Source organism: Microtus oregoni, unplaced genomic scaffold (assembly GCF_018167655.1).
Source record: "Microtus oregoni isolate MIOR12 unplaced genomic scaffold, Mior012 000053F_ref0000044, whole genome shotgun sequence".
Classification (NCBI taxonomy): Eukaryota; Metazoa; Chordata; class Mammalia; order Rodentia; family Cricetidae; genus Microtus; species Microtus oregoni.
In genome coordinates, this window is record NW_024543829.1 from 4110659 (window position 1) to 4126869 (window position 16211).

The 16211-nt window shown below is 41.4% G+C and overlaps 1 protein-coding gene across 8 annotated transcripts in view; it reads right to left on the minus strand.

Moving 5' to 3' along the window:
* Positions 1-613: 613 nt before the first annotated feature.
* Positions 614-16211, minus strand: part of LOC121437624 (protein SMG5-like) — a 93630-nt gene continuing 78032 nt past the window's right edge. For 6 of the 8 annotated variants that reach the window (XM_041637568.1, XM_041637569.1, XM_041637570.1 and 3 more), the window contains 2 exons: positions 8715-8812; positions 614-4015 (listed from right to left, as the gene is read on the minus strand). In XM_041637568.1, coding sequence (XP_041493502.1) covers positions 1038-3968 — 2931 coding nt within the window. In that variant the 5' untranslated portion in view covers positions 3969-4015; positions 8715-8812 and the 3' untranslated portion in view covers positions 614-1037. Of the gene's footprint in view, positions 4016-6869; positions 6960-8714; positions 8813-9486; positions 9579-16211 lie in introns of those variants that run through there. The other 2 variants (XM_041637574.1, XM_041637575.1) reach the window with 2 other exon arrangements.

Consider the following 16211-nt stretch of genomic DNA (forward strand, 5'->3'; position numbering starts at 1 on the left):
TTCAGGAGAAGCATGAGAGTGTAAATAAAGTATCAGAAATGGTAAGGTTAGGGAGAGATGATATTTGAGCTTTTTTTTACTTTGCTAAAAATTTTCTAATGCATCTAAATAAAGCATGAAAGCAGTTTAAAACTTGAGATGGTGGAAGAACAAACTGAAGGTTTGGCTGAGGCACTGAATTACAGAAAAATATGATAAGAATTCAGGAGTAATGAAGAAGCTAAGGGTGGGCCTTCTAGACATGTGAGGGGGGCAACTGGATGGAGGCTGAGTTTATGAGGAGGTTATAGGACAGAGGGAAAGAATTTCTCCAAATGTGGGATCCAGAAAGAGTACTGTAGTTGCTTCCTGGATTCTAAGTGAAGCAGGAGATTGAGAATAACTCCCAAAAGATACCGTGGAGCCAGGAAAAAGCAAAGGACATCTCCATAAAAACGATATTTGAAAATTGTTCAGTAGATGTAGGTTAAAAGGCTAATATTGTACCATATAATACGCTGTCCCAACTTACCCAAAGCAGAATGGAATCTTCCAGTCCTGGGAGCTATTTCAATAATGCTTACGTAGACATGACCAGGAAAATCAATAAACCGCATTACCAGTATCGTGAAATTTTAGCTTTATTTATTGAGTTTCATAGATGGCAGAGACATGCCTTCAACAACAGACCTGACCCTACCATAATAAAACAATATACATAAAAGTCATGTGTCACAAAACAGAGCTAAGTAAATCACAGAATGTCCACACAGTATAGACACAGAAGTGATGTCTGAATCTGATGTTTTATCATAAGATCATTTACCAGTGAGTTAATCTTGAGCTTTATATCAGAGGAAGCATACTACAGAGCTAAGATGGCCAAGAAGGACACAGGAGGGCCTCTGAAAGCTGGTACACTACAATTCTACCTGCAGGTAGACACAAATACTCATGAACACATTGCCTACCTCAGCGTTAGGTACCCATGACAAAGGAACACACTGAATTTGAACAATGAGCACTGGAGGACAAAGAACAGGAAGATGTAAAACTCATCAACTGATCACTTTCCACTCTTTGTGGAAGTTCAGGATATTCTTGATTTCCACGCCAGCTTCAGTTGCCATCCCCAGAACCAACTGCAACGGGTATGAGAAATTCCTAGGGCAGTCCAAACAGACACCCGTAATGATAGTCACCATGCTGCTGGGATCCAATACCCCTGGCCTGGAGGAGTCCAGCAGACTTTTGCAGAACCCAAGAATATTGTAGAGATCCCAGGCATCAGAGTCTGGTCTAGTCATTCTGGGCCTCACCAACCTCTTGGACACAAAGGACTGGCAGAGAATGTACTGGTTCCTTCTCTTTAACTCATCTTCCAGGAAAGTGATGGCTGCCAGGGCTCTGCGGTCTTCCCATTTTAGGATGTACAGTGTGTCAACCACAACCTTGGGTATGATAAGAAAAAACTTAGCACTAGTGGCTAGTTTCTGTATGACTGGGAGGTGCTCGCAGAGGGCCCTGGGGTCAGGGAACAGGTAAGGGGTCAATACTGACCGAGTCTGGGGACCCCGGAGGGTCTTCTCGAGCAATGCCACTTCACGCTGAAGCCAAAGCTGGACTATGTCTTTGGAAAACCTAATTCGTGCAGCTGTTCTCGGGAGCTGCTGAAGTGGATTTTCTGACCTTTCACGGGTACTGCTCACAAAGACGCCCAGTTTCGAATCGAAGCTCAAAAACTGTCCTGGGAGTCTGGTTGCAAAGTGTCCAAAACTTCTGAAGAAACAGATGCGCACGATAACTTCCTCCAGGTTGGTGAGTGAAGGCAGATCCTGCCCTAGGTTTGCTCTATCCTGGGACACTTGAGGAGGGAACTGCTGGAACAGGGCAATGTCTTCGGGGAGCTGAAGGTACTTGGGAGTGTGTGGCCATTGACAGCTCCGCAGTAAGTCCTGGAGATGGCGAGACAGACCAAGGCCTGGATGCTGCAGGTCTCCCACAGAGGGCAACAGGTTCAGAAGCACACAGAGGTGGTCCCATAAGCTGAGTACACTCTTCCGCTGTGACAAGAGGAGGCTGTGATTGCTGCGCAGCCAGCTCAGGATCACCTTGATGGTGGGCAACAGTCCCTCTTCGGAAAGAATGTCCAATTTCCATTGGGTGGTCTGGAGATTGTTTTTCTGGGCAACGGAGGGCCTCTGCTCCCAAGAGGAACCCACATAGAACTCTGTGTCCGGAAAGCTGCTCATCTCGCTCTCGGGGCACAAAGGACTGCTGAGAGCAGGGCTTGGCTCAGACTGAGGAGTCAGAACGTTACGACTGAAAACGGAAGCCAAGGGCAAGCCATGTTTTCCTTGGAGTTTTTGACTCAAAGGAGCTGGCAAGCTGGAAGATAGAGTTGTTTTCAGGAGATCAAGGAGACTGTCAGGAGGTACATATGCCTTCAGTTTGTTTCTACGGTGAGCAGCCGGAGGTTTAGAAGTACCTCCACCCTTCTGAATTGTTTCTGAACTCAGGGAGCCACTTCCTTCTTCATCTGTTGCATCTGAGTGGGAGGCTTCACTGCTTGTGTCTGATTGGACCTGGGAACTTAAAGATGAGGTTTCCTCTTCCTCTGTCTCATCCGCGTCAGAGCCGGAAGGAAAGCCAGACTCACGCTCCCTAGAAATACCAGACCAGCTCTGACTTCTCTGAGAGTTGCTGTGCTGGAGCCCGGGAGATGGAAAATCTTGATGTTGCTTTCTAGGCTCCTCCCAGCATCCTTCACAGGAAGAAGCATCTTCAGGAGTCAGCTTCCGCCTCTGCAGCTCAGCCTGGATCCGTGTGTTCACATGTTGTACTAGATGAGAGAAAAGAGTCAGGGTGAAGATGACAGCTGGTTTGTATTGTTTTGAGCCTGATTTCCTCAGGCTGTGCACATTCATGAGGCAAAGAACCACCATGTGGAAAATGAGAAAGTCCGGGAGAAAAAGATACCCTTTAGGAGGCTTATCGTCTATGGAAGTGTGGCACTGGACAGATTGGTGTGGCCGATAGGAAAGACAGAGACGAAAGTCTTCGAGAACCAGCTGGCACAGGGCTATCAGCCTTGCGGCTTTGAATTTCCTCTTAGGCTGCAAGAGGCTCTGAAGGTAGAGGAAGCTGACAAGAAGCCTTTTGTTGTCCCAACACTGCCTCTGGCTGTGGGACAGTTTCCTTCCCTGGTACCTCTTCAGACAGCTATACCTCTTTCCCGCATGATCATAGAGCCGTTTGAGGTTCCAAGCGGCTCCTTTAAAAGGCACTTCCGAGTGGAGGCAGCGCTGATAGAAGTATGTGGCTTCCAGGTCATAATACTTACTCCCCATGAGCGCGCCCAGTTGGTTGAAGGGCATTCCCATATGTGGGGCCACTGACAAGGCCCTATAATAGCATCTCTCAGCCAAGTTCTTGGTGGCCAGGTCCAGGAACTCATGCTGGTAGCGGAACAAATCTCCCAGGTAAAGGAGGCAGCGATGGCAGGCCATGCGGGCCCAGGAAGCCTCTTCCGCTGTTGTGGGTCCCACTTTCTTACAGCCAATCAAGTGGATGGCGCTGTGAGGCCAGTCTATGTAGCTCTGTAACCTCAGCTCGTAGTGGCCCTGAAGGAACAGGAAGAGATGCTCGTAGAACCTGAGGCCAGCCTTCAGGTGAGCCTGCAGGGGCCCGCCCCAGTGTTGGAAAGTGTCCATTTGTTTCTTGTTGGTCTTCATGAGCAGCATGATGACGTCAGAGTAGATTTTCCTCCATAAGAGCTCTTCAGCCTTCCTTCCATAAACCACTGGATGCAGGAACATGAGTTTAATGCAGGCTTGCTGAACCATCTCTCTGAGAGCCAGGATGTGAGGCTTGAACACTTCTTTGTGGGCATTCCCTTTATCAAGGAAGAAATCGAGTCGCTGAGCTGCCAGGCAGACCTCCTGGTAGAGGAGCCTGGCCTTGGGGGTTTCTTCATGGTTTCTCTCCATGAGGCTGGAGAGTGATGCTTCTTTTTGAGGGATGCTAACGATGTTTCCTGAGAAAAGATGAAAACTATCTATTAGTACTCACCCACAAAGACTGAAAATAACGCCAAAGAGAACAATGAAATTGGAGGGGACACTTTGATTCTCTCACTTATAAAAACATTTAGTTTCCTGTTCTTTACTTAGCAACCTTGTTCGTAAGTGTATTTTTTTGGAAATCATTCCCGTCAGCAGTCAAACCTACATGAATACCGGGTCCCTCCCAAATGTATCTCTCTAATGAAGGAAAGTCAGAAGTACATGCATTGAAATTAACCTACACAATCTAAGATTAAGATTGTTTATGTGATGTGCATGCATATACAAAGAAAATCAAGTTTAGAAAAGTACAATTATATAGACTTGGAAAGATAAGGATCACCTGGGGAAAAAAAACCAGTGGAAGACAAAATAATATGACTATATCTTCCAAATAGAATATATCACATGGGTATGTAAAAGACATTGGTAAATCCACCACAAAAGATCTATAACGCTTGTTTAACATTCTACTGAAGCTCCTTCATTTACATGATTTAAAAATAATACCTTTGAATGACTGGCATAAAGAAAAGTTAGTAATTAAACAGACGTTCAAAATCTGAAGCTCTGTGGACTGGGTTGATGATGCACACCTGTGAATCCAGCTCCCCTGGAGCCTCAATGATGGGGATATCAGTCAGTCCTGGCCAGACTGGCAAAGTCTGACTCAGAACTAAAAGTAACAAAGGGCACTGGGCGTGCAGCTCAGCCTCGCCCATTATGTGTAAGGCTCTACCTGCAAACCATGCCCCAAATTACAAAAAGTGACTAACTAGACGGCACTTTAACTGACTACTAAATAGCTTGGATGCCGATTGGGCGCATGCATTATACTATCCTCACAAAAGGATAGAGCCAGGGCAGCAAGTGGAAGGTCTTTGTGTCTCAAACTAAAATGAGAAAAGATGAAAGTAAAGAGAGATACAAACAAAAGAAGAGAAAATAATTTTACAGAAGGAGAAACAATGAAGAGGCTGGAAATTGAACCAGCAGCACCACAGCCTGGCAAACGGTCAGAGCAGCACACCTTTTACTGGTTTGGAGAATTGGGGATCTTTTTGTTTTTCTCCACTCTGAGTGACTGAGGTACGGGGGATAAGACCTACCATAAAATATCTAGAGAAGACAGACCTACAGCCTAGTGTAGATCAAAAGCTCTCCCTCCGTCCCCCATCCTTTTACCTTCCTCCCCAACCACAATTTGTCTAAAAAGAAATTATCTTATCAAACTAATCAAAAGGGAGAAGAGCTTTAAGACATCTTACAAATTTTACCCAAATCAGTTCCCCAACTGGAACGGTAAAGAGGCCATAGATAAAATAGCAGCTCACAGGAATGAAAGATGTTCTATCGGGAACTCACCAAGGCCAGCTGGCCTAGGTCTAAAAAAGCATGGGATAAATCCAGACTAGCTGAACATAGCGGACAATGAGGAATACTGAGAACTCAAGAACAATCGCAGTGGGGTTCTTGATCCTACTGCACGTACTGGCTTTGTGGGAGCCTAGGCAGTTTGGATGCTCACCTTACGAGACCTGGATAGAGGTGGGCAGTCCTTGGGCTTCCCACAGGTCAGGGAACCCTGATTGCTCTTCGAGCAGATGAGGGAGGGGGACTTGATCGGGGGAGGGGGAGGGAAATGGGAAGCGGTTGCGGGGAGGAGGCAGAAATCCTTAATAAATAAATAAATTTAAAAAAAGAAAAAAAAAGAAAGTTTTCTAAGCACAATGGTGTCTCATTTACTTTAGGAAAACTGTACTTCAGCATGTCCAGAGAAGGCAGAAAACTCATCAGATTTGATCTAATTTCTCATTTTTAAGAAAACTGAAAAGGTACACACTAATACTGCTTTTTCTGCTAATTTCTGCAAACAACTGTATAATCAGGTGACCACAAATCATGCAGTCATATTTTCTCATCTATATGGTGCACAATAAGACTGTAGTGCTCTATCCATCTACGTATGAGTCCACAGAGCTAAACTCTAGTTTCTCACAAACACTTTCGAACCAGATAATTATAGGGAATTGCTCATCGTGCCTGAGTGGATGTCGAGCAGACCTGGCCCCCGTACAACAGCTCTCACACTGATGGTGACGTCCGATTCTTACTTTCTCTCAGGACCTCTTCCCTCCTTTGCAAACTTTTGGAGAAGTTTCCTAGCAGGCTAACAGGAGGGGATGAGACACAGCTGTTCCTCCTGAAGCCACGGGCAATGGTAATTCCCCAAGGCTGATGTTTCCTCATCTAAAGCTCATGAAATCCTAGGGGCTTTATTATCAAATGGATAAAATTAAACGCCTTCAATGAAATGAATCTCAATGAGACTCTAATAAGTCACCTTGGTGCTCATCAGTAAGCTGAACTCCTGGAGTGTATGTCTGCTCAGCCTTCTGGCTCCCTGGGCCTTATTTCACCCATAGGGCTCCCCCCAGTGCCTTTTGAATACAGCACTTAACCTAGGCCCTACATTAGCTCTGCAAAATTAGCATAGGCAGGACTCACAAGTGATCTGATTTAGCGTGCTTACTTGGGTAGGTAAGGCAGGCTCAGAAATGATGCAGACAACAGAAAGACAGCAGGACAGACAGAAAGCAGAAGTTAAGTTAGAAAAGTATCACAGAGCCAGACATGGTGATACACACCTATATTCCCAATACTAGATAAGCTGAGGCAAAATGACTTAGAGACTGAGGCCAGCCTGATCTATAATGTTGAGAGCTTGATTCTGAGAATCAATAATACTTACATAAACTAAAAATGAAAAGAATACAAAAATGAAGTTAGTAAAATATTCTATTTATAGCCATCATGGGAACTTACATCTGTATTCCTGGTACTTGGGAGGAGATAGGACTATCAGGAGAGTAACAGTACATAGCTTGATCAAGGACAGACTATGTGATATTAAGAGACTCTGTCTTGAAAGGAAAGAGAAAGAAAGAAAGAAAAAAAGAAAGAAAGAAAGAAAGAAAGAAGGGAGAAAAAGAAAACTAAGTACTTCCGTTCATAATAAATATGCAACAAAATGAAACAATTGTGAAAAGATTTAACAGAAGTACAAATTTATACCCTAAAAGTTATAACACAGTGTTGAGATGAATTAAAGAATTAAATAAGTGGAAAGAAACTCATAATTACTAATCATAAGTTTAATATTATAAGAGGACAACAATCTCCAAATTGTTCAATAGATTCAGTGTAATCCCTATTAAAATCCTCACTAATATTTCTGTGGGAATCCTAAAACATATACTACCATTAACATGAAAGGGATATCTATATAAGATTAGTGATGTAATTCAATGATAGAGCATTTGCCTGGCATGGCAAACGATTGAGTCTGATCTCCCATATGTACTCCCCACCCTCGTGAGAAGGAAGAGAAGAGAAACTAAGAAATTAGTGGGTTTACAACAACTGCTGTTTCTAAACTTGTAACAAAGCTAAAGTAATTAATGAAAGAGAAAATGAAGAAAAAACGCTTATATTTAAAATCTATTTACTTCAACAATAATGTCAGATAAATTAATGAAGAACCATCTTTTCAACAAACGGTCCTGGAATAACTGGATATCCACTGTCACAAGAATGAGCTAGCTCCCATTCCTTAGATCTTACACAAAAGGAATCAAAATGGATCACAGACTCGATGTAAAAACTGAAACATTAAACTCTGTGAATAAAGTTGAGGAGAAAATATATGTCATGCTGCGTTAGGCAAAGTTTCCTTTGACATGACAACAAATAATAAACATATCCAACTCTGCCATTGATGCTTCCATGAAACTAAAAGGCCACACTTACTGTCCTAAGGGAAGAGTATTTATTGTCACTTTAATAGAAAAGGTAAAATTAATCATTGCCCAGTGTTCTGGATTTCAGTATGGTTGCATGAAGTGTGTACCTGACTTAGGAATGTCTAAATGTTCTGGAAACTTCAGAGAAGCTATTCTGATCATTTAAAATACCATTCTCAGGGACAACAGAAACACAGAAGAAAGCCTGGGCCCAGCCTGGAGAGATCACTCAATGGATAAGAGCACTTTACACACAAGCTTGGAAGCCCAACTTTGATCCCCAGAATTCACTAAAATTGGAAGGAAGGAACTGAAGCCACAGAGTTGTCCTCTATCCCACACATACGCATGGTGGCACAGGCACCTACACACACACACACACACACACACACACACACACACACACATATATCACACAAACACAATGATGATGAATAAAATAAAATTTAAAAGAAGAAAATTTTCAGATGTCTGAAAACCTCATACATATGAAATAATTTATAATACATTGCCATTTCCTACAGCATAGTGATGCAAGTCTGTAATCCCAGTAGTCAGAGCCCAGAAGCAAAAGAATCAGGTGTTCAAGGACTGGTTCTACTACATAGGGAGCTTGAGGCAATGCTGGGCTACTTGGAACTCTGCCTCAGAGAGAAGAGGAAGAGGAAGGGGAAAATGGTCAGAAAATAATTAGAAATTTAGATGCTTAGTGACTGGATATACAATTTAAAAGCACCATGAAGTACAGGACCATGTAAAATGTGAGAAAACCAACTTTGTGCTTGCGTAGCGAGTGAGGGGAGCATTTGCGTGTTATACTCTATTTCAGGATTTGGACTTGACTCACGACGGCCGAAAACTCACATACCTTACAATGCAGCGCCTTCAGGTTTGGACTCACACCGAAGAGAGCTCTTGGAAGTGCACACCGTTTGACAAGAGAAAAAATATCCCTAGCAGCATTGTCTGTAATAGATGAAACAAAAGAAATCCAAAACTAGACAGAATCTGATTTTGTGTCATCGGTGAATTGAATAAAGTGCAGGATATACATGCATTACATTGTAAGCATAAATGAGCAGCCACACTACCCTCATCCTTATGGATGGATCCCACAAGCATACTGTTGGGCAGAAGCAGTCATCCACAGAACATAGAAAACATAATAGGATGAAACTAAGACCCAAATGGGCAAAACTGAAAAATATATTCTTCATGGATACACACTTCACAAATGCAAAAAAAGTGTGGAAGTATGCTGTCCACTGCAGGAAACATGCATGTATGTATGTTGTGTGCTTTGTGCATATTATATGTAAATCTGATCACTGAAAATTTAAAGTTTGTATAAAAAGACCGAACACAAAGTATGTATCATACCGTGTGTGTGTGTGTGTGTGTGTGTGTGTGTGTGTGTGTGTGTGTGTCCTCATGCCTCCAAGGTTGTGAATGCAGGTACTTATATGCCGTAGTAAGTGTGTCACGAACATTGGACACACTCAGGCATTGTTAGTTCTTTGCTTTCCATCTTGCTTCAAATAGGGTCTCTTTGCTATTTTTCTGCTTGGAACACCATGAGTTTCCAGACACTTTCTGTCTTTGTCTCCCTTAGGAACAGCACTAAGCTTATGGGTACTTACTTTATTGGTCCAGTTTTACATGAGTTCTGGAGAGTTAAACCCAGGTTCATCATTCATGTTCAACAATCACCTTTACCCACAGAGCCATCTTTGTAGTCACATAAGCCTTTATTGTTTGTGTCTTTAGAGGTTTGCTACTTTGATGCCAGATCACTTGAATAAGAAATAACATGAAATACTAAGTAGTTGTTTTCTTTTAGAAAGATAAATTCTGTTCACTAAAAATGGTCAAAAGTATCAAAACAATTTTCTGTATAGAGTTAGAACTAGAAAAGATTTTTTAAAAGTTCAAAAGTAGGAAGACATCTCAAATAATCTTTCAAATTACAGATGATGCCTAGATGGCGGAGATGAGTTAGGTGTTGTCAGTCAGTTGTATATACAGAAGGTATTACAAACCCATGGCTGCCTTTTGTTCTGTGTATGGCATATTGAAATGTCTTTCTCATTTATTTTTGCCTCAATTTCATTCATAACATTCATGCTGCAATAATGCATTCAGTAAATTGTGTAAATTATAAGCTTCTGTCTATTTTTACAAACTATATTCCTATTAAAGACACATAGCCTGAGACAGAATCTAATAAAATGACCAATTTAAATATAATTCTCATAAATGAGGGCACCATAGCCCATCAACAGAACTCTAGAATAAGACATTGAGAATGTACGTGTCTCTAATTATAACACAAAGAGATCTCACATAATAGCAGACTTTGATTTCCAAAGAAGCCAATGAATTCAAGAAAAGATGAAAGGGGACTCTTTTGAAGACAGAATCTTGTATATAACCCGGTCTGGTCTTGAATTAATGATACTTCTGCTTCCTTAGTGCCGGGATTTCAGATGTCCACAAGCACATTCAATAAAATATTTCATTATAAGTCTCTAAGAATAAATGAGCTCTCTGATGAGATAAATGTCTTCCATCTAGAGACAGAATTAAAGCAGAAATTATCCCCATTTGCACATCAGAGATGAGTTTTGCTCGTGGGTGGGAGAGTGGCTTAAATGAATGCTAATATCCTTTTTGTCATGTTAATTGTTTTTACTCATACAGATGGTTTGTAAGAACCAGCCTTTACATAATTATGAAATCCTGAGAGGTAGTCCACTTAGGGCTCTTGTCTCTACAATTTCTATTTGTCCCAAAATCTGTCACTTAGAAGAGTGAACAGTTGGAAAGGACAGCTGAACATGAAACTGAAAAAGTAAAATCTGAAACCACACGGTGTGCAAGACAAACAGGAACAGAGAGGCAAAATGTAATGAATGTGATTCCTTCCAGCATGGTGGACGCCTGACCTACAGGAAAAGCTGCCATCCTTCATCAGCCAGCATCCTTCATCATCCAGTATCCTCCTTTAAGATCAAACCTTCCCTCCTTTCCCCCATGATGACTCACTAACCTATTTCAGACGCTGCTTCTCAAATCGCAACCAATGTATCGAAAAACTAAAATCACCGTAACTGTACACTCACTTTGGTCAGGTAATAAGACAAACATTTTCCTTTACAGCATTGCTTCTGTTGCCCTGGACAACAAAACAATCACAGTCAAACCTAGACAAGATGGATCGGCAACACATGTGCCATCTAAATAAAACCTGCCATTTTTTAAGACAGTCTGGATGAAGAAAGGAAATTGCAAGTTGCCCAATGCAAGGCAGAAATGGTGCCAACAGCACCAGCGTGTTGATGGAAGAGCATATATAGTCTGATGGCTATGCTTCAGCCCCCGAAAGCTGCAAGGACAGACTTCTCTGCGGTATGAGCAGTGTCTGAACTTGCCTGTCAGTGACAAGGTTAGAGCTGCACACCTCCCACGCAGATAATGAATCAGACACCAGGAGCCTGGTTCTCCCAGAACATCAAGCACTTCTGGAAGCCACTTTAACTCTTTCAAATACTGGGGGTAATTTTTTTAAGAAAGAGAAAAGATAATTGGGAAAGAAGTTACTAATAATATTTTCACAGCAGTCAGTGAGAACAATGTGTTTAGTGCTACAGATAATGTTGGAACAACGACAAGAACTTCAAATGTCCAAGAGGAAGAAAACATTGAGTTAATTGTAGTTTATGTGAGAAATAGTGTCATATTCTGCAATTGTTATGCGTTGCATGCATCAAATTTTCAAGCAGTAAGATGCAGTGACAGGCGAGAAGAAAACAATGCCACACATTGAAACACTAAAACGAGCTCTGATAGGAAACTCTGAAGCTAAAAACTCTTTTAGGGTGCACAGCATGATGCCAAATCCCCAGGTAATTCTGGCAGTGCCCCTGAGCCTGCATCATCTGCACAAACAGGGGAGAATGGTTGACTCCATAGAATGAAACTGTCAAAAGCACAGAGAAAACAGGAGTAGACTAGGTGCAAGTCAGGTAAGGATGGATGATGGCTTAAAATCACATCTGGCAAAGCTTTCTTCTTGCACTTCTTATCGTACCTCACCTAGTCCCAGATTATAGCTCACACAGTTATCAACTCAGGAAAGTAGAAGGACTAACCAGAATCACTAGAGCTGGTAACCTTTGATTTTGGGGTACTATCTGAGTAAAGGTAAACCCTGTAGCCAATGGGGGCACCAAGAACAGTAGCTGCAGGTAAGTAGGCCAGCTACTGATTACCTTCTCATCTTCACAAACATCGTGAAAATCAGCATCTCTGCTGATTGTTATCACCACCATCAACAAAAACAACAATAACAGCAGTGGCAGGTAACTTTCGGGGTGAGGACCTCTGTCCCTTGCCATGTAAACCTGTCACCCATGATTGATATTGTCAACAAAACCAGCAAGAGAGACAGTCATCTAGGAAATGGAAGTCACTGTGCTAGACAAGCTACTCACAAACCTGGCATCTTATCACCATTTCCTAATCTGCACATTGGAGGTTAACCCCTCAGTGTGTGTCACAGTTAAGAAGAAAATTGATTACACCAGCTCATGGATTCAGGGAAATTGGAATCACTGGACACATGTCCCAGTGCATCTACCCACTGTCTTAAACATTTTATGTGGGTACAAACAGGGCTGTGAACGAATTATTTTTCCCACTTTAAGACAAGCCTGCTAAAAGATCTGAGGCTAATAAGTTTTGTCAAATGTACCTAACTAGGCAGAAACTCACTTGGATTTGAATTCTGACTTAATGGCTCCATACTATTCTACCAGATCTGCAATCTTTGCAACAGTATGGATGAAGTCCTATGCTGAGTTTAACACTCATCCTATTAATCTTTACTTTGTCTTTTTACTGTTTACCCTTTTATGATTAAACTCATCATTTTTGCTATTATTTTTTAAGTATCTAGTCATTTCTATGATCTCAGCAGTAATGGACCTAGAGATTTGCAAGCCACAGTTACTTGCTTTTCACAGAGTAATAGCTCAATGTTAATTATTGTCACTGTTTACATGGCAAAATGACACTCAAGTGAATTAACAAACATCTGCTTTTGTCAATGGCCCTATCTCCTCTAGGTCCCATTATGTTCATATGTTAAATAAGATCACTGTAGTAGAAGTCTTTGTTTGTATAGCACAGTGAGACACTGAAAGTAGAAATGACAGGAAATTCCACTAAGCCACTTCTCCCCCCTTACACTCTCACTTCTGATGAGGTAGTAGGCACAGACAGGCACAGATTCACCCCCTGGGCTTTCTGAAGTTATTTACTGAATCAACAGTATTTTAGACAGATGGTTTCTATGCCTTTATGCCCTTTAAAAAATATATGTCTGGCATGCAAAGTGAACAAGAAGATAAAATCTAGATCTTCTTTCTAATTTTCCCTTTTATCTCTTCCTGCTTCTCAATTTCCTAAAGCTCTGAACTGAGGTCATTACCACTCCATCCTGCCTTCATTGCTTCTTTGAACTATTCTTCTCTGAAATGCATATAAGTCAAATAAAAACGACATAAAATAAAAGGTTGCCAGTGTGGGATTCCCTACTGTATGCTGTGATTACCATTAATGAATAAAGAAACTGCTTTGGACCTATAGCAGGACAGAACTTAGGCAGGGAAGACTAGACTGAATGCTGGGAAAGGGAAGGCAGAGTCAGGGAGAAGCCATGAAGCTGCGTGGAGACAAACATGCTGAAACTTTGCTGGTAGGCCATGAAGAGCTAATGGGCTAAGTAGTGATTTAATTAATATGGTTTCTGTGTGATTATTTTGGGGCTAAGCAAATGGGAACTAAGTAGCAGCCCCCTCCAACTGGTTGCTACTACATCCATCCCTTACTATTTTTCCCTATTTAATCTTTTAAAATATTTGTCTCAGAAACCTTCACATGATCAATCCAAACTAGCCATTTGTAATTAAGATAAAATCCAGTTTTAATAGACTGAACTCAGCCTCAGTGAAAGTGATATTAATCTCTAATTTTTCAAACTGATTGAGGGCTTCTTTGAATTTAATAGACTATTACATAGCCTATTTTTTGAAAGAATTACTAAAGAAAGATATATTTATGAAGCCAAACTATCAAAATATAAATTAAGTTCTGGAAGTGATGTCCACACAAGAGTGTTCAGGTCAACTCAATACTATGTTACATCACACAAACAGGTGCTTCTTATGCTCCAATGGCTACCCAACCAGGCAGTCCAGGGAAAAGAATCACAGCACTACCTGACAAGGAAGAACTCTGTGAACCTCCAAGGGACATGCAGGGTCAGTAATTACAATTTCTCCACACAGCAGAGGCCCAGCAATCACTGAAATCTGAAAAGCATTCCATGAAAAAGAACAGACATCAAGGAATTTAAGATCTAAAGAATGGAGTGTATTATGTTTTATTTCCAATCGTTTTTCTAGCACAGCAAGATATGAGAGACAAAGGAACTGAGACAGTTTCTGTAAGACAAGGGATTTCTATTCAAGTGAACTGGCTACGAGCTGTGCCATGTGGAATGCGATGGAAGTTCAGAGCACAGATAATTTACTGTGAACTCTGACACCACTGGAGTTTGGCATCAGAAGTAGGAAACAATGAGTAAGGGCACTTGCCTGCAAGCCCAAAGATTTTAGTTTAATTCCCAAGACCTACATGGTGGAAGCAAAAAATCCACTCCTACAAGTTGTCTTCTGGTCTCCACACACTTGCTGTAGTATGCACACACACACACATGCATACACACACACGTACACACAAATAAAAATATAACATAATAATTATATTTATGATGAGCATAAAAAACAGAAAGACAGAATCCACAAACAGAAACTTGGGGAGCAAACTTAGGGGTGGTGAATGATCAAAAATAGGATGTAAGGCCATTGTAAACAGGGTCCTTTTCCCTCCATCTGCTGTGTCAGATTGCAAGGAGGCATGTGTTGAATTTTCTCAGTTCGAGAAATAACCAGGCTAGCTAAAAGATAAAACAATTATATTTTTATTTATTATAAGGGGAAAACTCATGAAACAGGAACAAAAGTCTAAGCTCAGATGTTCTGTGAGGGAACCACAGAGAAAGAGCACCTGTGCCTTGAACCAATTTTCTTGAGGTCCCAGAAAGCCATACCCTAACTTGGTCCCACCTCTTAATGATAATTGGTTGACAAAGATTCCCCATCACCCTCCCCCCTTTTATCTAAATAAGAGCCATTGATGAGAATCCAAGGACAATGGCACAGGGTTTTGATCCTACACAATGGGCTGGCTTTGTGGGAGCCTAGCCAGTTTGGATGTTCACCTTCCTAGATATGGACAGAGGGGGGAGGACCTAGGACTTACCACAGGGCAGGGAACCCTGACTGCTCTTAGGACTGGAGAGGGAGGGGGGAGAGGAATGGGAGGAGGGGGAGAAGGGTGGGAGGAGAGGGAGAAGGGTGGGAGGAGGGAGAGGGAAATGGGAGGCTGGGAGGAGGTGGAAACTTGTTTTTTTTTTCTCTTCCTTTTCTTAATAAAAAAAAAGAAAACAAAGAAGGGAAGGAGCCTAAAAGAAAAAATAAATAAATAAATAAATAAATAAATAAATAAGAGCCATTCAAATCCAATACAAAACTATATACAATAGGAACAGATATCAAGTATAAAATTACAACCAACATAAACAATATTAATCAAGGAATACATGATAAATGTTTTAATAAACATTCTGTTCTAAAGAGTCTAATTCTTGCATCAGAAATAGGCTTGGCTAAATCTTAAGAGGAAGGTAGCTATGACTAATCTTCAACCCTATTGAAGTCCTGAGAAGGAAAATAATATTACATGAGTAGGCAGGAAGTGCAATCAAGCAGTTTCCAAAGCAAGGAGTATATGACAGAGACAAATGGCTATCTGAGCAATCACCCAAAGTCTCATTGGCAATGTTAAAGCAACCAACTTTGGCTAAGGCCTAGAGTAACTGACAGACCATTTTCAGAGACAGAAAAGTTTTCAGAACTGTCTTACCCTGTCTTGACAAGGTTTGGCAGTTCTTTTCCTCATGTCCTGCTTATCTAGTCTGGATAACGTACTTTGTCAGTGGCTGAGGCATGGGCAGTTCCTTGCCCAAAGGCCAATTGTGCCAAAAAGAAAACAAACTCCAAGTGGAGTGTCTTTGATGCTCAACATTCTTTCAGGAATAGACTGGTGCTGTCAGGAGCAATCATGTCTCATGTCAACAGAACCCTAAGTTATTTAAATGCCATGTTCTACAGATCCTTGTAGTAGATGAAAATTATCTATCTAGGCAGAATACAATCCCTATGTATCTAAAGATCCTAAT